Source organism: Macaca nemestrina, chromosome 7 (assembly GCF_043159975.1).
Source record: "Macaca nemestrina isolate mMacNem1 chromosome 7, mMacNem.hap1, whole genome shotgun sequence".
In the NCBI taxonomy this organism is placed as follows: Eukaryota; Metazoa; Chordata; class Mammalia; order Primates; family Cercopithecidae; genus Macaca; species Macaca nemestrina.
This window is the reverse complement of record NC_092131.1, coordinates 121,016,255-121,039,619: the sequence shown is the minus strand read 5'-3', so window position 1 is coordinate 121,039,619 and position 23,365 is coordinate 121,016,255. Positions and strand designations below refer to the sequence as shown.

The 23,365-nt window shown below is 40.7% G+C and overlaps 1 protein-coding gene across 5 annotated transcripts in view; it reads right to left on the bottom strand.

The window, feature by feature from the left end:
• The window catches only part of LOC105493114 (methenyltetrahydrofolate synthetase), a 235,313-nt gene extending 216,409 nt beyond the window's left edge, over positions 1 to 18,904 (bottom strand). For 3 of the 5 annotated variants that reach the window (XR_011626273.1, XR_011626274.1, XM_011760563.3), the window contains exons 1-2: positions 18,470 to 18,648; positions 10,973 to 11,234 (exon numbers count right to left, since the gene is read on the bottom strand). Coding sequence is in view for 1 of the 5 variants with exons in the window: in XM_011760563.3 (XP_011758865.2) it covers positions 10,973 to 11,234; positions 18,470 to 18,586 (379 nt within the window). In the remaining 4 variants the exon portion in view is untranslated. Of the gene's footprint in view, positions 1 to 10,972; positions 11,235 to 18,083; positions 18,245 to 18,469; positions 18,649 to 18,882 lie in introns of those variants that run through there. The other 2 variants (XR_011626276.1, XR_011626275.1) reach the window with 2 other exon arrangements.
• Between the last annotated feature and the right edge of the window lie 4,461 nt (positions 18,905 to 23,365).

Genomic DNA, 23,365 nt, shown 5'->3' with positions numbered 1-23,365 from the left:
GGACAAAGAGAGTTAATCAAATTTAACAGGTTCAGAACTCAGGATTACACATGACCATTGCTATGCAACTCAGATGGCCATTATCTAGGTTTGCCCTAGTGTCTAGCAAGCCTTATTCCATGGCCTTCACTATGGTGCCAGATGGCCATATCTCAGGCCTGCTCAGTCAGTTTATGACCTTCACTCCACTCCTCAGATAAAACAGAATACTTGAAGTCACTAGTTACAGAAAACAGGAATCTATAAACTCATACTGTAGAACAAAGGAAAATTTGTTTTTCTTCTCCCTATGTGGAATGAGTGGTGAGAGAATCTCCGGAGCACATTCTTTTGTTTCCTGGCTTCTTCGATATTATTATCAAGACTTTTCCTGGGTCTGGACTGTGCCCGTTGCTGCCTCTGAGACAAGTCAGCCTAATATAGGAAAGCTTATTTCTTTTTCTTTTTGTTTTATTTTTCTTTCTTTCTTTAATTTCCTGCTTCAATATGACAATAATAACATAAATGGGGAAGGAAGAATGGAATTATATAAGAAGAAAATTGCTATATTTTACTGGAATCAGGTGAATACTAATCTGAAACAGACTACACTAAATAAAAGATGTAATCCCTCCAGCAACCACTAAAACAATTTAAAACATAGCTTAAAAATCAACAGAGGAAATAAAAGAGCACTTTAAAAAAAAATTCAACACAAAAAATTTTCTTTTTCATATGTATCATGTTTTTGAAATTCCACTAAATGACCAGTACTTCCCAAATTTTTCACTAAGGTAACTGCAGAGAAAGTTAAAATCCCTGGAGGGTCTGCCTGCAGGCCTGCCCACAGAGCCAGTTTTTGCTTTAATATTTTGTGTTTTACCTTTAAATTTTTATCCTTTTTTTTGAGTTGGAGTCTCACTCTGTCCCCCAGGCTGGAGTCCAATGGTGTGATCTTGGCTCACTGCAACTTCCGCCGCCTGGGTTCAAGCAATTCTTCTGCCTCAGCCTCCTGAGTAGCTAGGATTACAGGCACCCACCAGCATTCCCAGCTAATTTTTATCCTTAAAATTTGTGAATTTTATTTATCTTCTATATGCTACCTTTGTGATTGTGTTTGTTATAAAAATAATGCGTGGTTTTGTATGTTTGTATGTTTGTTTTTCTGGTTTATTTCTGCTAAAATGTTTAAGTCAAATTAATAGTTGAAGAAAATTTACCCAATAGGGCCTGTAATAGATGCACGCCTTCTTGAGAAGCAGAGGCCTAAATCAGTGGCTTTCAAACATTTTAGAACCTACAGTAAGAAAAACATCATGACCCATTTTATACACAGCACATGCATATACACACACACACGCATACATATATACACACAAAACTCTGACTAAAATCAAAATTTATTTCCTAGCTCTTTCTTGTTTTTTAATTAATCACAGGACTTCTTGCAAGTGATTCTGGTTCCCTGTGTCACTACATCCAAAGAATGCTTAAATTTTTACAGTGGATTTGACTGCTTTAACCCAAAGTAATGACATGGGCAGTTAGGAAGATATTTTTTGTTTCTGTTCAATTTCCATCTCATAATTTGCTGCCTACTTCATCTAACAGTAAATTAGCTTATTCGGCTTTTTTTTTTTTTTTTTTGAGATGGAATCTCACTCTGTCACCCAGGCTGGAGTGCAGTGATGCGATCTCAGCTCACTGCAAGCTCCGCCTCCCAGGTTCACACCATTCTCCTGCCTCAGCCTCCCAAATAGCTGGGACTACAGGCACCCGCCACCACGCCCAACTAATTTTTTTTTTTTTGTATGTTTTAGTAGAGACGGGGTTTCACCATGTTAGCCAGGATGGTCTCGATCTCCTGACCTCGTGATCCACCCGCCTCAGCCTCCCAAAGTGCTGGGATTACAGGCGTGAGCTACAACGCCCGGCCTCTACTTGTTTATTTATGGATAATAATCAATACAAATCTGATTTTGTAGATGACGATTAGCATAAAAGATAAACATTGATGGATCATGTGCTATTATATCTGCATTTCTTTGTAGTACTATCAGTCATTCACTCAATATACAATTTTCAGGTGTACTTTAAAAAGGATGTTTAAGTTACTGAAGAAAGAGATGGCACCTCAGATTCATCAGGGCACTGTGCTAAGCCCAAACACACCAAAAAAAAAAAAAAGTTTGAAGATTATTTATATGTTTCTCTAAAGTACCATCAGGTGAAAGTTACATGAAGCCATAAGCTTAATATGGAGAGTAATTTTCTAACCTTTTATAAAGTGGGGTAAATGAAAAGGGATTCCCTATTAAATGGTGGACTCCTAATCCCTGCAAGTAGTAAAGCAAAAACTTTTAAATTACACATATAGGATATAATAAAGCAAATCCAATAACAAAAGGTATGCTAGGGTGTTAAAATACAGGGAGAAAACAAAGGAAGAAGTGTTTAAATATGACTAAGAAATCTAAGAAGACTTTTGGAGGAGGCAGCATTTAAACTGGGCATTCATTTACACACAAGTCTTTACTACCCTAGCTTGAAATGTAAGGTTCAGAGGAATAAAATAAAAAAAGAGTTTATTTTTTCTAACACAACTTCACTCCTCTTAAAAATTCTGCCCTTCCTCTGAATTAAATGTATACAGAAATATATATAAACCTAATAGACATTTTAATGTCTCAATTAGGTGATAAAAGTTGATGGCCAGGCGCAGGGGCTCACGCCTGTAATCCCAGCACTTTGGGAGGCTGAGGCAGGCAGATCATGAGGTCAGGAGATCGAGACCATCCTGGTTAACATGGTGAAACTCCGTCTCTGCTAAAAATACAAAAAATTAGCCGGGCGTGGTGGCGGGCACCTGTAGTCTCAGCTACTCAGGAGGCTGAGACAGGAGAATGGCGTGAACCCGGGAGGCGGAGCTTGCAGTGAGCCGAGATCGCACCACTGCACTCCAGCCTGGGCAATGAACAAGACTCCATCTCAAAAAAAAAAAAAAAAAAAAAGTTGAATTGGAAAAGCAGTTTAAACACCTGAAGTTCTATATATAGCGAGGTTTAAGTCACCTGGGTTAGTCCTTTTAAAGATAGTTAAGTGTTCAATAGTACACTCAATGAATCATTATGCTTGAGTAGAACATTTAACAGGCTAGCCCATCTTGGGAAGAATAACAGGCCATAACCCCTAAGGAACTATCTTTTAATCTTAATGGGCTGGGAGTTAACAAGAAGTAAATTACTATTCTCTGAAATGAGGATGTATTCTAAAGCCGCTACAAAAGATAAAATAGATAATTCTGAGACAAGCCCAAGGAAGCCTATCGTGAGTGCACTTATAATTCAAATGAAAGGCCCTGATAGAAATCAAAGCTGTAGCTGGTTCTTCCTGTGTATTTAGCTGAATACAAAATGACTGAAAAAAAAGCTTAACTTTGAGACCAGTGTACTTTTAGATACATATGACTCAGTCCAAGCTCTTACTTGGGAAAATATGACAATGTTCCCATGCACACAATTACCAAGGGTACCTGTTCCATGAATAACGGTTTTAATGCAGTATGCTGTCAGGAGAAAGAAGAAAATCTAGGTAGTAAAGCAATCTTAATGAAGGAAGTGTGAAGAAAAATGGCACTTCAAAGGGCACTGGAGTGGAAACCAGAACTGGGTGACCTCACATTATCATTAACTGCCTGTGTGTCCTTGGGGGAGTGACTTAACCTCCCTGGGTTGCAGTTATCCCATCTGAAAACAAAGAAGATGAAGCAAGGACAGTAAGGGTTCACTCTCCCTCCCACAGTGCCTAACTCAGGAGGCAATGTTCTCAATTGTCCAGAGAGGGAGGTCACCCAAAATGCCTACAATGGCATGTGCGATGTGAAAAAGCACATTCCAAAATTACAGTTGCTTTCATTTACTTTTAGTCATAACTTATTTCAAAAGTTCAAATACAATTAGTGAGGAGGATTTTTGTTAAGCTAAAGAAACACGTGTTAAAGGTTTAGAAACACTTTCAATGAGAAGATAAGCTGTAACTCATATCAAAATATCATCCATGTAGGATCTTATAACTACTTATTTCTAGGCTTAGTAAAAATTAAACATTCTCATAGACAGGCTGACAGTCACTGGTGGGACCAGTGGTGTTAGAGTCTCCACAGAATATTATTAAAAACACCCAGACTGTCAGAAAATCAATGTCTGTTATTTAAGCTGCACTGCCCACTGCCCCCAAAAAATAAAAAACAAACCCAGAGACTGTACTGCCCCAGCAGCTGTTATAGATTTGACTTGGCACATGGGCTCAGGAAACAATCTAAGTATTACTCCATGTACTTAGCCTTACAGACGAACACAGAAGAGGAGATATGGCAGGTTCAGCATCTTTACCTCATCCAGAGCCCAGCAGCTACCTCAGTACACTGCTTCTTTTGCCTTCTCACTCACACAGGGTGCAGCAAGAGCCAAGGGGCACATAGGCCACCTTCACACAGAGAAGCTGCAACCTCCATTTCCTGCCCATCTTTTGCAGAGATCTAGTTCCACAGACCCAAGGCTTCCATGCCAACTCACAGCTCCCAATTCAGGTATAGTAGCACACAGTAACAGGCAGGTACAGGTACATCCCACGTTATCACAACTCTATGGCTTCCCAAAAACTAGTGCTGAGAGAAGATAAGTTCCAAGGATATTCCCCCAGGCAGGTCCAGCTTAGTCCAGGACTGATATTAACTCTTTACTCACAAATATAAAAAATGTTGGTTGGGTGCCGTGGCTCACACCTATAATCCCAGCTCTCTGGGAGGCCAAGGCAGGAGGATTTCTTGAGGCCAGCAGTTCGAGATCAGCCTGGGCAACAGAGTAGACCTGTCTCTACAAAAAAATTTAAAAATTAGTTAGTTAGGCATGGTAGTGTGCACGTGTAGTCCCAGCTACTCAGGAGGCTTGGGTTGGAGGATCACTTGAGCTCAGGAGTTCAAGGTTACAGTGAGCTATGATTACACTCCTGCACTCCAGTCTGGGCGACAGAGTGAGACCTTGTCTCTAAAAACAACAAGTTACAGCACCTTATAAAACTACTGACTCTGGTATACTTTTTAATGTGTCCCTGTGTACATGCATATAGTTTTTTAAATCCAGCTTTTCTTTTATAGCTATAAAGTGTTGATCATCTATTCATTTACACAGGCATTCTTTGAATTCAAAACTGTTAGCTTCACCTCAAGAAACCTTTACTGAAAGTCTACCACATAAACCACATGACTATGTACCAGGGATACAAATGATTTAGAAGAAGGTTTCTGCTCCTAAAGAGTCTAAGTCTATCAGCAAAGAAAAGGGATATACTTCCAAAAAGAATTAATAAAACATGGTAATATATGTAAAGTGCCAAGTACATAAGAATTAAGGAAGAAAGAGACCAGTACATTGTAGACAGCCAGGGAAGGTTTGGGGAAAATAATTTCTGCTTACTGTTAATAACTACCATGTATTGATCTCTGACTACATGGCAAACTGTACTAGGCACTTTACATATATCATCTTACTTTATCCTCTCAACAACACAGTTAGTCAGTACTGTAATTATCTCCAATTTTCAGATGGGAAATTTGGACTTTGAGATGTTAAGTAATTCTGCCCAAGTGGTAAAGGCCAGATTCAAACTCAGATCAGTCTGACTCCGAAGCTAGTGATCTTAAGCACCAGACTAGAAGAGACTATCCTGAAGAAACATATAATATATTCTAGCCTGGAAAACGGTATAAACAAAATCACTTTCACAGTAAAGCACATAACATTACCCTATGCCTGACCACTCAACATCAGCAAAAACAACAGCAGCCACAGCAGCAACAAGTGCATTTTTACTGAGCACCTACTATGTGTCAAAGACTATTCAGACATTATCTCATTTAAGCTCCATAACAGATATGTAAGGTAGGTCTGAATCCACTTACAGGTAAGAAGACTGAAACCCTGAGAAGTTAAGTGATCTTCCCAAGGTAACACAATTAGAAAGGAGCAAAACTAGAATCCAAATCCAGGTTGGTCTGATTCTGAAATCCATATTTTCCATTACTAGGAAATACTGTCTTCCAGCAGACCACTTTGGCTGAAATAAGGAACTGTACCAAGGAGGCACAAGTATTAAGGCAGAAAGGCAGGTAAGGCCCAGAAAGTGGCCTGAATGTTTGGATTTCATCCAATGTCCCTTCTTTTGGCAACAACCAGCAGGAACCATTGTTTGCTCAGGTACACAGATCTATTCAGCATACAGAGAAGGCCTGAATAGGGTAGATGACCCATACAGAAAGGTACTTTGGAAAAGTTAATATGGCCAGGAAACCAATTTAAAGTTTACTCCAATGGAACAGATACAAAGAATGAAAATTGTAGACAAAGAATTCTCCCAAAACTGGAATTAGAGAAAGACAGGTGATAAAAACATTACAAAGAAAAATCTGGTAATAACTGGATGGTGGGAAGGAGGCAAGGATAATTCCATGTCTACAAAGGGGCTGCTAACAGAAATATGAAAAACACAAAAAGAATAAGAATGAATTTCGACATGCTGAAAATAAGGAACAGTGAGACATCTAAGTGTTCAACGAAAGCTGAAAAAAGCTAAAAGTTCAACAAAAAGTTGAACAGGACAGCAAAAAGGAGAGAGCCTGTGACATGCCAGCACAAACCTGCTTCTGTGAGAACAGGCTAGTTAACTCCACAACACTGGGAACCAAGTCCATGCTGTTCCCTTCTATGTCCCCATCACACCTCCCACAGAGCAGTGCTCTACACATCTTTTCTGAATAATTATGAGCCAATACAAATTTCTCCAGCATCCCGAGGATATCATGACTCCATCAAATATGCCTTGATGAAATCCATACCCACTATCTTTTATTATATTCTTGCAGATGCCATGCAATCCTAAGAAAGAAAGAAATGAAGTCAATGTGAGCTACTCACAGTGAACCAATCATAACCCTCCCAAAAGTACTGATCATGAACAACCTAGAAGGGTAGTTCAAAGACTCTGTCCTTGATGATGCCTCACTCGATTACTTTAAAATGTTTTGAGGACTAGAAAGTCTTCATTATGATCATTAAGTTATGGCTCAGGTACCTACACATAGATATTAATTCCCAAAAGCCTCCAAGAAGATCATAAGTTAAAAATCAGCACTGGCAAAGCTATGACTGCAAAGAGCCTATTATACTCTGCAGAATTTCAGAAATGATTGATAGCAGAGGTGAGTTTAGTTTTGACTCCCCAGTATCCATTCCCCCTTGTTCTGGAAACACAACAAACACTCTCACCCTACTCTCAGCTCAGTGGTTTGGGTAGGGCTGCCGAGCTGGGCATATGACCTAGTCTAAGTCAATTGGCACTTCTTTTCTTCCTGGTCACAAAGAATGGGTCAAGGACAGGCACGTAAGACCCAGGCCTAAGCCAGTCAGCCAATTTCATATCTCTGGCCATAGTGATTAATTTCCAGATGCCCATTTGGGTCAAGAAGAGTTAGGACCAGGACTTTATCAGACTATTAGAAAACAAACTTGTTCTTTATTGCTAACAGTAAGGATGCCATGGAACCTAGAGCTGCTATGGGCCACCATGTGGCACCAGTAAATGAAACTGATATAAATGGAAGCAAAGCCAAAAGGCAGAGATAGACTGGATCCTAATGCCACTGATCCAGCCAGCCCTTCTGTGAACTTTTCAGTCTCTGGGCCAATAAAATCTCATTTTTGCTTAAGCCAGGTTGAATCAGACTATATACTTGCACTGGAAAAATTCCTGCCCTAATCTAATTGCCCAAGTAGCCCTTACCTTGAAGATAAACTTGGGAAAGAATCCGACCCTCTATTTCATTTAGCAATCTATTTCTTTTGCTACAAATATAATACAAGAATAATAGTCCATGGGAAATTTTTGCTTAGGAACTTATCATTGCAACTGAGGACACAAAAGCTTACTCTTTTCTAAGCTCTGATAATGTGAGCAAACAAGAAAGATAAACAGACAACGAAAGCTACACCAAGGACAGTCTGAGCTCTGATCAGCTAGTCCCAAACACTGTAAAGCTAGATTTATGCTTAAGCACTGAAGTTGCCACATTTTAAGTTGCTGATGCAAGTAGACATCCACATTACAGAGGGTGATGTTAGGAGACAACAAACAGCCGAGGCTGCCTACTCAAACATTTCTATAAACAACAGCAGCAAGCTTTGACCCCAGACTGTAGTTTCAAGAAACTGTGGGTATAATCCTCTATCCCTCTGCAACCCAGATTGCAAGTATCTGCAAAGAAAAATGCATGGGGGAAAAAAAGTCACTGTTACTACAAATACAGCATGAATAAATGCTATAAAGGAAAAAAAAAAATGAACAACCAGTTGTGGGGTATTTTTGGTGGACTTTTTTCTATTCAGAACCATATTCTAAATTTCTATTTTTAATATTCAGTATCTTTTCATTTGACACTTATATTTGACATATACTGTAGGTTAGGATATTCTGTTTATGTTCATTTTCTGTCTCATCAGCTACAGTGTGAGTCCCTTCAAATCAGGGCCTTATCTTTCCAGACCTAAAATAGTATCCGACACAAAGTAGATGTGTAAAAATATCTGCTGAAAATTACCAAAATATTAACTACTTGGCTAGTAATGAGTTTATCTTATAATGAATAATTCCGACTTCCTTGCTTAAAATTAATATATTACCATTTATTCGACAGCTCCTATGTGCCAAACAATGTGCTAAAAACCATACACAGGCCGAGTGTGGTGGCTCACGCCTATAATCCCAGCACTTTGGGAGGCCAAGGCAGGTGGATCATCTGAGGTCAGGAGTTCGAGATCAGCCTGACCAACATGGTGAAACCCCATCTCTATTAAAAATACAAAATTAGCTGGCCATGGTGGCACATGCCTATAATCCTAGCTACTTGGGAGGCTGAGGCAGGAGAATCGCTTGAACCCAGCAGGCGGAAGTTGCAGTGAGCTGAGATCGCACCATTGCACTCCAGCCTGGGTGACAGAGCGAAACTCTGTCTCAAAAAAAAAAATCATACATAAATGATTGACTCACTTATTTGGATTGAGATTATCCTAATCAGGAAGTGCAAATAAGTTAAAAGGAAAAATAATGCTTCTTCCTTACTCTTTTCACCGCTGTACTTGAATAGAACTAGAACAAATGCACAGAAGTTCAAAGTGATACACTTTAGCTCAACCCAAGGAAGATGTTCTAGAAGGAGCAGAGCTGTTCTAAAAGGAATGAGCTGCCTCTAGAGGAATTGGTTACTGGAGGAAACCAAGTAAAATTTCAATTAGAGATGATGCAAGCATTGAAGGAGCTGTTAACAGTATTTGGGAATTGGGACAGTATCCTGAGTTCCACCATTAAGCCTGCAAGTCTGGAGTAGCTGCATTAAGTTTGAGCAAAGTCAGTAGTTATAATTTCCCACCTTTTCTTATCTATAACCCTAGACTGTTCTCCAAGATACTCTGTATTCCCTTATTATCTCATTGCCTTGAAATGCTTGCAATCTTTCCCCTTGAAAATATGAAAGAGTTTTAAAATGCTGACATTCATCTGGCCTATTGATGCAGGACATGAAGGAAGTAGATCTGAATATATTTTTGGTGCCTAAACATCTAGCAAAGCCCAAGACTAGACAATACAGGGAAAGTTAAACTAGCAAAGTACATAATCCCTCTACTGTTATGAGTCCTTGACCCTCTCCCCTCCCACTCCATCATACTGACTTTATAGGCAATGGCATTGTATTGGAAGGGGCAGAAACTGAGTAAAGACTGCATAAAGTTGTGCTGGGGCTTCTTTGCAACCATCTAAGTCTCAGTCAATCTCTAAGATGGGTTTCAGGCATTATACTAAAAAATAATACTCTTAGCTTATTTTGCTTTCAGCTCTTTACCTGTTTCATAATGATAAAACTTCCCAAGCATCTGTTGGCCAGAAAACAGCATGTATTAAGACCCAGCAGTAGAGAAGGCAAAGTGGAGTTGGGAAACAGAGATACTCAGAGTGGCTGGAACTCAGACTATGAAGTGGGGAGTAGAAAGATGTGAAAATAGTAAGATAGCAGGGCCAAGATCAGGAAGAACCTCATTAAGTAGTGTTTACTTCAACCTAAGGGCAATAGTAAGTCACAGAAAGACTTTAAGGAGGGGAGAGAAGTGGCAGATTTGTGTTTTCAAAATCTTGTTTCAATTATTTTTAAATAACCAATAAAGAGGAAAGAGAAGATACAAGACATGGAGAGAAAGAACAGTTAAAAGGCCTTTCCAGGAATGCAGGCAGGAGGAGATGTCAGCTTAGACTGCAGTAGTAGCAGTGGGTTAGAGAGAAATGGACAGATTCACTAAATATGCAGTAGGTAAAATCATCAGGACTTAGCAATAGACCACATGTGGGGCATGAGAGAAAGAGGGGAGCCAAGGATGACCTGGAGAATTCTGGCATGGCCAGCTGGGTAGCTGGTGGTGCCATGTACTGAGATAAACACATGGTAGGTAGTCAAGGCTGAGGGGACCATGACTCAGTTTGGAACATCTCATGTTTGAGATGCACATGTGACATCCAAGTAGAGATGTCCAGAAAATAGTTTTCAGGTCTGAACTGGAGATATAAGTGCTAATTAGCATTAATAATAATACGCTTATTAGCAAGCAGACCACAACTGAAACCACAAGAAATAATGATTCAGGAAAAATACATAATTCAGCCCACAAGGTAGGGCAACAATATGTGAGAAGTCAACAATATTATTTGTTTACACTTCACAGTTTTCAAAAGGCATCACATCCTAAACCAAGTAATACAGGTGTTGTGGAACGTAGGCAAAATACAAATTAATCCCTACAGGAAAAGCAACTCCCACTGACCCATACATAACAGGTGGATCTGAGATCTAACAACTGGTCATAACCTAACAACAACCTAACACCATAATACTCACCTGTGGACAAGGCCTCCTCCCGAACATCACCCTCACCAGGCTGAGGGATATTCCAGGATGTTTTGGGAAGTAAAGAAATTTCCTCTGGTGATTCTAGTCTCACCATATCCATGTGATTGCTCTGGAACTGATACCGAGGGATGAAACAGACTTTGCCTCGTTGGAAAATGTCCTTGATAATCTCTTCTGTCTCAATTTCATCTTGCATGCTCAGAAAGATGGAAATTCTTTTGGACTTTTGATACTCACTGTGGGCAATCACCTAAATGGGAAATTATGGCAATTATATTTTCCAAGACTATATTTAGTAACTCCCCTTAACAGTTCTTCCTTTCTCTCTCAGCCTTGTCCAATTTCTTTAAATATTAAAAAGAAAAAAAAGGGGGGCGGGGCAGAGTGATATAGTGGGTCAGACAGTATTGCATCCTGAAGCCTGACTTTTAGATTGGGACTCAGCACTTACCTGCTCCTTTTATCCCTTCCTGGTACACCCACTCTGGTAGGTGTGAAAACCCATTAAAAGGTCACTGTGGAGACAAGCTGTTTATCTAGAGAATTCCAGGCTTGATCCCCACCTACCCATTTTAGTAGTCTTCGGTCATTTCACATGCTTTCCCTAGAGTCTGCTTTATTTTATCTCTGAATCTTGGCTCCCACAAGCTTCTCCACTCCTTGGATTGTCAGGCTCTTCCCAAATTCTACCCATTTAAAGTCCAACGCAAGCCCTAATTTTTCCTACTTCTGGCGAACCCTTACTACATTTAGAGTTAATATATAACAATAATGTATTGTCATGAGTGGATCACTAATTGTTTCATGTGCCCTAAATGTGGTATCTCTAACCGGTCCATGAACTGAGCTCTCTGAGGCAGAGAACATGCCTTATAATTCTCTCTTAGCTCTGCCATCCCCATCCCATTTCCTAAAATTCACCTGTTCAAATGAATATCAAAATATTCACAATTATGGGGTGGGAGCAGATCCTGATGAAAGAAATCATTTTCAATTGAATCATCCATCAGGCAAGAGAAGGGAACTGAGCTTTGCTCATCATAGAAATGTCAACAATCTCAGGAACTTATCCAGACTCAGAAGTTAGTCCTTCACTCTCCCTTTTCCTTTTCTTTTTTTTTTTTTTTTTTTTTTTTTTTTTTTTTTTTTTTTAATATATAGACAGGGTCTCCCTCCGTTCCCCAGGCTGGAGTGCAGTGGCACAATCTGCAACCTCTGCCTCTTAGGCTCAGGCAATCCTCCTGCCTCAGTCGCCAGAGTAGCTGGGACCACAGGTGCAACCACTATGTCTGGCTGATTTTTCGTATTTTTTTTCTGGAGACAGGGTTTCACCATGTTGCTCAGGCTGGTCTCAAACTTCTGAGCTCAACTGATCCACCCACCTGGACCTCCCAAAGTGCTGGGATTATAGGTGTGAGCCACTGCGCCTGGCCAGCTCTCTTTTTTTTCCCTTCCTTTTCTGTTCTTCCCTGTTTGCCAAACTAAAAAGAAAAGAATACTTTTCTTATTCTTTATCAGACTTTTTAATACTTTTGTTATTATTATATAATTGTAAGCCATAGAAGTAGCTTATAAATATGACTAGCAAAAAAATACAGGAATAGAAAGTCAAGTTGTTACTAATAAAAAAGGAAACACAGAAATCAAGTAGATAGAGCACATCAAACCAGTCTAAGAAAGAAAGCTAACTCTTACATTCTGAAAATTTACAAAATTGTTTTGAGGCCTGAAATGCGCAAAGAAAGGAAATGTGAAACCTAGACCTGGGCAGGCCTGGGGCTTTGGGCATCCAACTACTATATGAGAAAGTTAAGTATCCTTTTTGCTCTCTTTACAGCAGAATATAGAAGATCGAGAGTTGAATAAGCAGTAATAAACATCAGTTAACATTCAGTGTGAGACTGTGCATACATATTTATCTTCCTTCCTCAAATCCCATTAATGTGACGGTAAAGAAGCACAAAAAAGAAAATCCATTAGAGTACTGAGAACAAGGGAACAGAGACCTAATTTCTGTAAGACAAAGAGTGGATGGGACAGTATTTTGCTGACAAAACAGCAGCAGATCACAACACTCAGAGAATAAGGGTGCAGGTCAGGCAGAATCCATTCCTCCCTTGAAATCCCAAAGCAACTATAAAAGGCAGAGGAAATCCCCATTAGCTAAGACACCTTCATTCACAAATATGTACAGACAATAAAGGATCATCAAACATTTTGAAAAGTCAAAATACAAAATAGAAGGATGGAAAAAAAAAAAAAACAGGAAGGGGAGAAAAAACGGACAAAGAGGAGAGATAATTTTTTGAAATTCTAATTAGTTTTCTCAGACAAACTCAAGAAGATAATTGCATTTCTAAAATAACAATAGACTGCTGGGGAGGAAGCAATCAGGGAATCATGAAATAATCAATGGAAACTAAAATTGTGATTAGCAAAATTAAAACAACTTAGGAGACAGCCTTGGAGTAGGGGAAAAGACAAAAATAGGAAAAATGAAAAAAATGTTAAGAAATACAGAAGATCAATCTATGATTTTTATTATCTGATTAACAAGAGTTCCAAAAAGGCACAAAGGAAAAAGAAATAATCAAAGAAGATATACTTGGCTCACACCTGTAATCCCAGCACTTTTGGAGGCGGAGGTGGGTAGATCATCTGAGGTCGGGAGCTCGAGGCCAGCCTGACCAACATGGTAAAACCCTGTCTCTACTAAAAATACAAAATTAGCCGGGCGTCGTGGCACATGCCTGTAGTCCCAGATACTTGAGAGGCTGAGGCAGAAGAATCCCTTGAACCCAGGAGGCAGAAATTGAGCCAAGATCACGCCATAACACTCAAGCCTGGGCAACAAGAGCAAAACTCTATCTCAAAAAAAAAAAAAAAAAAGTAAAAGAAAAACACTAGTCTCCATATTGAATGGGGGCCATGGGTGCTGAGCAGAACAAGGAAAATAATTTTAATTTTGAAATTCAAACTATCAATCTAGTATGAGGGTAAAACATTTCCTAATGTATATTTAAAAGTTTACCACCCCCATAGATACTTTCTCAAAAAAAATTATCTGAAGATATACTCTAATAAGATGAAAGGAAAAGAATCCAAGAGAGACAAAGATACTAGACTCAAAAAGCGGCCCTAACTCAGAAGTGGAGTAAGGAGGAACCCCAGGGCAATGGCAGTGCAATGGGCCGAAGGCAACCAGACCAGAAGCAGCAAGGGGCTGGAGTGTTTTCAAAAAGAGAGTGGATTTATTTTAACAGACGATGAAAAAGAATATATTGATAAGACAAACAGATATTCTTGATTTGTCAAAAAAAGAAAAATAAAGGCAATCAGAAGCTCCTGGAAAAATAGAAATATGCTCCAAATGGGAACAAAGTAAAACAGAAAATGATTTTGAGCAATTATGGAGGAAAAGAGAAAAGCTTTGGTACTAACACTTGAAGCATTACCTTCCTAGTTACACATATCTAGTGACATAAAGTCATGTCTTTTCTTACATATTCAATCATACAACTTGGTTCTGTGATGAATACCATCTATAGAACAAAAATACAGCTGGGCGCGGTGGCTCATACCTGTAATCCTGGCACTTTGGGAGGCCAAGGTGGGTGGATCACGAGGTCAAGAGGTTAAGACCATCCTGGCCAACATGGTGAAACCCTGTCTCTACTAAAAATACAAAAATTAGCTGGGCATAGTGGTGCACGCCTGTAGTCCCAGCTACTCGGGAGGCTGAGCCAAGAGAATCACTTGAACCCGGGAGGCAGAGGTTGCAGTGAGCCAAGATTGTGCCACTGCACTCCAGCCTGGAGACAGAGCGAGAGTCCATCTAAAAAAAAGAAAAAAAAAAAATACAAGGTATGTATTCAGTGCTTTACATATTTTTGTAAATACTGTTTACTGTAAATACTATTTACTGAAATCTCAAGTTTGGAAATCGGTCACAAATACTGCTGAGTAGACTCATTATAGTTACAGAGCAAAGTTTAAATATTACAAAACCTGGCCGGGTGTGGTGGCTCACGCCTGTAATCCCAGCACTTCGGGAGGCTGAGGCAGGTGGATGATGAGGTCAGGAGTTCAACATCAGCCTGGCCAAGATGGTGAAACCCTGTCTCTACTAAAAATACAAAAATTAGCCGAGCGTGGTGGCGGGTGTCTGTAATCCCAGCTACTCGGGAGGCTGAGGCACAGAACTCCCTGAACCCGAGAGGCAGAAGTTGCAGTGAGCCGAGATTGCGCCACTGCACTCCAGCCTGGGTGACAGAGTAAGACTCTGTCTCAAAAAATGAAAAATTACAAAACTTGACAACATAAGTATAACAATATAAATGTCAGAAACTGACAGAGGGAGTAGAAAACATAGTGAGTAAAGGGACACTAATTTCCTCATCTTATTAGTTAGAGAATCAAGATATGACATAAAGCTGAATTTCTTCACCATTTAAATTACTTCTCTGATAAATTTCTAAGTTATAAAAAGGTACAGTGACAATAAGAATAAATATGCTTTTCTAAATGAAAGACATCATTTAACACCTTTATTGAGCATTCACTATGGCAAAACACTACACAGTACACTGATGTTTCCAGAGATGATCCATTGGTTAGTCATGAAATCAATAGCAGGCTATAATTTTTAAATGAAATAGAATAGCAAATATTAAAGTTCGAGTCAGGCACAGGGGCTCACGCCTGTAATCCCAGCACTTTGAGAGCCAGAAGCGGGAAGATCATGAGGTCGAGTTCGAGACCACCCTGGCCAACATGGTGAAACCCCGTCTCTACTAAAAATAGAAAAATTAGCTGGGCATGGTGGCACCTGCCTGTAATCCCAGCTACTTGGGAGGCTGAGGCAGGAGAATCGCTTGAACGTGGGTGGCGGAGGTTGCAGTGAGCTGAGATCATGCCACCGCACTCCAGCCTGGGTGACAGAGCAAGACTCTGTCTTGAAAAAAAAAGAAAATATTACATTTCATTGTATGTGGTAAGAGCTGTAACATGTTCCTTGTATGTGTATATTTGTTTGTACAGAGTAAAATGTATTTATCACTGAGGGTCATGGGTCTGCTTTTTAATTTTTCTCTCTCCTCCTTTAATGCCAGCTCTCAGTTGTCATTCTATTGCTGTTAGTGACTCTGTATCTATGTAGCCACTATTCCCGTCTATAGCTTATGAATTCTAATCTTCTATGGACAAAGACAACATAGAAGATTAGAAACTGAATTCATCTTTATTTCCCCCATGCTCCTCCAAAATTTGTTCCACTTCCTACATTCTTTATGCCCAAGGTTAAACACCATTATACCCAGCTCTAAATTTTGGAATCATAGGTGACTCTCCTCCCCTTCCAGTATTCTCTAACCTCTTCCAATCAGTTGCCAAGTACTGCTGTTTCTCACTTAACAGTCTCCCATTTGCCTCCTTTCCCCCTATCTTCACTGCCCATGCTCTGGTTTGCATCTTTTTCATCTTTCACTTGAATTGGCACAACAGCCCCTTACTGGTCTCCACTTTTTTTTTCTTTCTTCATTCCTCAACCCATTACCCAAATGCTGCCAGTATACCCTTCCTAAAGGACATATCAAAAAATAGGTAAAGCACTGAATACATCCCTTTACACACTTCTTTAACTCTCACAATCGACCTACAAGAGTGATATTATCCATTTTATAGACAAGGAACCAAGGGTTCTGAGAGATTATGAGACCTGTCCAAGGATATACAGTTAAAAGACAGTGGCGCCAGATTAAACCCAGATCTGTGTAGTTCCAACGCCCATGCTAAACTGTATCCTGTCATCTCTTGCCTAAATATCCCTACTCACACTCCCCTATCCCATCTTTCCCTTCACCTGAAAAAAATTCATCTTGTTCTCCAAAATTCACCTCAACATTTTGCAATAGAAAGCTTTCCAATTCCCCCTCCCCAAGGCTACATTTCCACAATATTGGTGTTTACCTTTATCATATATCTGGCTTCAATGCAATTCTTTATTCATGTCTGTTTCCTCTTTGAGGCTATCTGCTCCTTTAGAGCAACAATCATCTTTTTCATGTCCACAACTCAGTACATAGCCAAGTGTGCACTACTTAGGTGTTCAACATATGTGAATGAATTAGCTAAATTTTAAACAACTAGATATAGACAAGAGTGTATATCCTTTACATATACTAAAACACCCAGCAATGCTTCCTCATAATAGCTAAAATAATTGTTTGAACGACCGAATTAACATCTGTACAGATTCCCTCATGCACACCTACATAGATGAAGAGAGGGGTGAAATAAGTATATCTGATTTACTGCTTTAACCCATTGGCACCTTGAATTTGAGCAAATAACGGATAATAGAATAGTGAGGGGTAATTACGAAAGCCTGATGGTATAACTAATTCCAAGGAACATCAAGTCTCCAAATATCCACTGGTGTCTCTGAGGCATGATGCTGGGAAGACAGATCATCAGTTTGACTTACAACAGAATTACACATACGTACTTATTCAGGGGACATTAAATTTTTCTTCCTCTGGTGTCTAACAAAAATGAGTCCCCAAAAACTCTTTAGAACATGCCTTCAAGACAGGATATGACTCCCATTTTATTGATAAGAAAACTGATATTACATAGACAGACTAAAAATACATAGCAGTGCAGTCGGTGAAAATAATAAAACAGAGGTCTGCTAACCAACAAACAGGGACTCTCACTTATTCCTCTCATTCCTCTCTTCTGTTTCCTATGTTCTGGGGAAGCCTGGGTATGACAGCCACGTCTTCCTTTCATTCACTCAACAAAAAGCATTTAATGTTGACCAACTCTGAGACAGGAAAGGCCTAGGCCCTGGAGCTACTGAGACACAGCCTTAGCCCTCCATATACTTAGTGAAGTGCAGTCAACATCTGAGTTCTGACCTTTGGCATCTCCACACTTTTTTTGGTGTTCCCTTGTCTGAAGCACCTGCATCTTTCTCTGGCCATTTTACTAAAGTAACTGGAGTCTGACTCGTAGCTCATTAACTTTAGGACTCACTGAGGGAACCTGGGCACTCAAGAGTTCACCCATCTCCTCTACCACAACTTTCTGTTCTCACCCTGCTCTCACCACAGTACCGTCATCCCCACGGAGGAGTTTTCGAGCACCAAAGGTGCCACCCATGCAAACGAACTCCCCTCCCAGAGATAAATCTGTCAAGCCCTGCCGTCCTCTCGCTCTTTAGGCCCACAACTTTCACTACCGGGCCCCCTCTCCGCCACAGTGCGAAGAACAGCCAGACTACGACCAGGGGACGGGCGCGCGCCAGGAACGGGCGTGCGGACGCCGGGAGGGGAAACGTGCGCGCGCCTGGAGGGGAAACGTGCGCGTGCCGGGAGGGCCTAGCCCTGCGCCTGCACTGGCCAGGCACGGATTAGCAATCGCGGGCCGCCAGGCGTTCAGAGAGTCTGTCCGCCGCGGCTTCCGCTACAGGCGGCCTCGCACCTTCTGGGTCAGTACGCGGGACTGACGTAGCCTCTCCTCGGCGCTCATCGCCCGCAGACGCTGCTTCAGCTCTCCTCGCAGGCTCCGCTTGGCGCTGCTCACCGCTGCCGCCGCCATCTCACGCCCAAGCCCAGTCCAATCCCACCCTCGGCGCCCTGGGGTTTGGTCTCCGCCCCTGGCCGCTCCCAGGTGGATCCGCGGCCTAGGGGCGGGTCGGGACTCGGGGAAGCGCCCCCACCCCGCTTCCGGGACGCGGGCCCTCGGCGCGCCGCGCGCTTGCCTGGCCTCCGGCCATTGGGAGCCAGCCCTCGTGCGGCCGCCGGTGGTCCGGCCCGCCCTCCCTGGCTACCGGGAGCTCTGGCGAGGCGCCGTCGCTGCCCTGCCGCCTGACCTCCCTGAGCCCGAGCCCTCACCCGAACCGCGGAGGCGGCAGCGCCACTGGCGGGGATGGTAAAGACGGCCGGCAGTACCCACGGTGCCTGGCATCTCGTGTACTGTTGAGTACTGGGACTTCAGGGGCCAGAAGGGCAAGGCAGGACAAGTAGCGAAATCGTCACGAGTCGCTTAACTCCAGGGATATGTCTGACAGATGCCCCGATTTCCTTCTGGTGCAAACATAAAGAGTGTAGTTACAAAGTTACTACACACCTATGCTACACACCTGTACAGCGTATTTTGTACCAAATACTGTAGGCAATTGTAGCACCATGATACTTGTGCATCTAAACACAGAAAAGGTAATGTGTTGGTTGGCTACCACATCAGTAGGTATTAGGAATTTTTCAGTTCCATTATAATCTTAAGAGACCACAGTGGTTGATGGAAATGTCCTTATGTGATGAATGTATAGATGATACATAGTCGGGAATATTGTTAAAGCAGTAACTGTAGTGTAAAAGCCAAATTTTGTGGATTCTAGTGTGAATGTATTCCAGGTCATAGTGCCCATATAGGTACTTCCTGTTATAACCATCAGTGACTGTTCATTCCCACCACTCAGCTCTGATTAAAACACAAAAATGAATTAAAACTGAAAGCAGTTTAGGGGGTGGGTGAGGCACTCGCAGGAAGAGGTAAAAGAAACTGTGAAGTCTTGAACTGCTCCCAGTAGACAGGCGCCTCAGATTGCCTCTCAGATGTGACTTCCTAAAACCAGAGCTGCCTCTTCCAAAACTACTTCCCTACTGACAGCCCCAGTGTCCTAATCCCCACCGTTAAGAATCATCTCCTGCCGGGCGCGGTGGCTCAAGCCTGTAATCCCAGCACTTTGGGAGGCCGAGGCGGGCGGATCACAAGGTCAGGAGATCGAGACCACAGTGAAACCCCGTCTCTACTAAAAATACAAAAAATTAGCCGGGCGTGGTGGCGGGCGCCTGTAGTCCCAGCTACTCAGGAGGCTGAGGCAGGAGAATGGCGGGAACCCGGGAGGCGGAGCTTGCAGTGAGCCGAGATCGCGCCACTGCACTCCAGCCTGGGCAACAGCGTGAGACTCCTCGTCTCAAAAAAAAAAAAAAAAAAAAAAAAAAAAAAAAAGAATCACACCTCCTAAGTAAAGCATAAAAGTGCCCGGCGAGAATGCACATGGCTTGAGAGGGGAGATCTGGCTTCTTTATGGAATCTATCAACAGCTTCCGGGGAAAGGTAATGCAAGTCCCAGGGGGATTGTGTTGTAAGAAGAAGGGAAGGCCAGGCAGATATAGCGTATACATATTGCAATCAGATTTGCTGACCTAAAAATTAGAACACGAGGTCTAACAAACTACATAATTTTCTAATCTGTTCATTTTTACCAAAAAAAAAAAAAAAAAATTAGCATTAGCTCCACGTTGAATCACTTACCTAATTTTCTTTGTTCAGAATATCGCAGAGTATCCTGCATACCAGGTTGCCATATCCATCAACCCCAAATGGCAAGCCAGAGAGAGAAGGCTGGGAAGGAGGCATCAGTGGAAACTCTAAGCAGCCAGGGGCACTGGAAACTGCAGACAGCATGGGAAAGAAGGAAGGAAGGAGGGAAGAGGGAAGGCGACCTGAGTCTGCTTCTAGCCTGAGTCTGCTTCTCAGTCTAGTCTGCAGTCTAGCCTAGTGACACGGAGGACTTTTGGGTAATGGGCACACCTTAAAAGTCTGCAGAAAAGATACCCCCTTCCTAATCATCATCCCATAATTAATTGCCTGGCTCCTGTGTTGAGCTTTACCCTTTGGCTGAATTTCCAGGCAGACTCCAAAAATGAAGACAAAAATGGCATATAGAGAAAATTACATACAATTTATTTATTAAATAGGGATAAAATTTCTGTAACTCTAGAAGGTCAAGTTACATCATCAAAGCTGTTTATTTAAAAGTAGAAGTATGTGTTGGCAATCGTTTTGATGAGAGTTAAGAAAATTAGGCCGGTTTCACAATATGGAGTGTCCTTTCTGGTCAACAGTATTGCTTCAGAAGAGATAGCGTTTCACAGATCTTTCCTGTAACTTCTAGAAAAGTCATCCAGCCAGATTTAGGCTCAAGCTTCTTTACAAAGCCATTTTCCTGAGAGAATAAATTTAACATTTTAAAAAATCACTGGAGATTATGCTGGAATAAAAAGCAAAAATATTTTCATTTAAATAATGCAAATAGTTAATCTTCTACCCCTTCTGTCCCTCTAAAGGAAGCATTGTGTAACAGAAACACAGTGTGACCTACATCTGTAATTTTAATTTTTGGTAGCCACATTATAAAAAGTATAAAAATCGGAAAAATTAATTTTTAAGATATATTTAGTGATGATTTCAATATGTAATCAATGTCAAATCACTAATGAGATATTCTTTTTTTTTAATAACAAACCTTCAAAATCTCATGAGTATTTAGTACTTACAGCACATTTTAATTCAGACTAGCCACATTTCACTACCATAGTGGACAGCAAGCACAGCTCTAGAGGATAAAAAGTATTTTGTTGTTCTGTTCTTGTTTAATTGTCCATTGATTTCAATGCACTTATATTTGTAATATGAATTCTATTATACAGTAAACTGCATTGTATTGAAACTCATGAGAACTCACAGTAAATCCAAATTAAACCAATACCTTTGAAGCTATGAAAAGGTTGATGGTTTCTTTTATAATCTACTCTCTTTGTGATTGGACATAGTTTTAAAAATGTAGGATAACCCAATTAACTGGACATTTTATTTAATTTATCATCTATAATCATAAAATCCTCACTGAAAAGTACCTCTGAGATCATCTAGCCTAATGCCCTCTCTTAACAAATGAGGAAAGTGAGGCCTACAAAAAAAATAAGTTATCTAAGATTAGGTAACCCTTTGGTCCCTGGATCTGGATTAGAATGCAAACACCCTACTTCTTTCCACTCCATTCATTTCCAAACAAGTGCAAAAATACTCAAAAATCGTTAAAATAATTTTTTTCAAATATTCATTTAGCAAACATTTGTGTCTGCATCTTATAGGTTCCAGAACCTAGGGTTACAAATGCCTGCAAGTAGCTCAGAGCATAGTGTAACTTAATATTGAAACATAAACCAAGCATAACCCTTCGATAGTTGGGAGAGATTTGAGAGCTCTGTGGTGCCTTGGAATCATTTTATAAGCATCACTGGCAAAGCACATGAATACCACCAGCCAGGGGGATTTCATTTGAAAGATTGCCTAAGAAAGCCATTTTCTGCCTACATGTTAAGTGTGCATTGTGCTCTGAGACATGCTGTCATGCCTTGAGAGAGGAAGGAAACTGCCTCTCTCTCTTCTTCCTTTTTCCCTCTTGCCAGTCCATACTCATAGATTACACTCTAAGGAGGTATCCACTTCATTATGCTCCTTCCTAAACCCCATGTTTCACAAGTATGATGAGGCCCTCTGAAATGATTTTTATTATGATGATAATCATTGTCTACTATCATTGAGCAGTTAACATGTCATATACATCAATGTCTAAAGAAAGGACAGTGTACAAAGAAAATATTGATGAATTCAGCCAGATGAAGATTAAAAAATTTTTTTAACTATGAAAAACTAAAAAGAACAATACAGTAGGAAAATATTTACATATACCATGAAAGTGTTCATTCAAATGTGAGAGAAAATTTTCAGGCCCTTAATAGTTTAAAAAGGACAGACCATTAAAGACAGAAATATAAATCATTCACAAGTATATGGGAAAAACATTAATAGTAGTTAAAGAAATGTACATTTTAACAAAGTCTTATTGTTTTTTAGACCTACTAAACTGGCTTTATTTGATGCCTATTAAACCCTCAAAATTATTAATAGTACCATCCACACTGATAAGGTTGCTATGACATTGTTCTATTGATATAATGCTTTTGGAAAGAAAATATGTTTCCCAGTATGCTAGAATATTGTAATTCTACACACATCTTATGAACCGGTTATTGCACTGTTAGAAATTTATCATGAGGCAGTCTTCTAAAATATTGGAGGGTAGGGGGCACCAGAAAAGCATACCCATGCTTCACTATTGAAGTATTATATCTAAAAGGGGAAAACTCTGGGCGAAGTGGCTCAGAACTATAATCCCAGCACTTTGGGAGGCTGAGGTAGGGAGATCACTTGAGGTCAGGAGTTTGAGACCAGCCTGGCCAACGTGGTGAAAGTCTGTCTCTACTAAAAATATAAAAATTAGCTGGGCGTGGTGGTACATGCCTGTAATCCCAGCTACTGAGGAGGCTGAGGCAGGAGAATTGCTTGAACCTGGGAGGTGAAGGTTGCAGTGAGCCAAGATCAAGCCACTGCACTACAGCCTGGGTGATAGAGTAAAACTCCGTCTCAAAAAATTAATAAATAAAAGGGGAAAAATCAAAACCAAATTGTCTAACAATTGGGAATTAGTTAAGTAAATTATGATATGACAAATTAATGAAATAG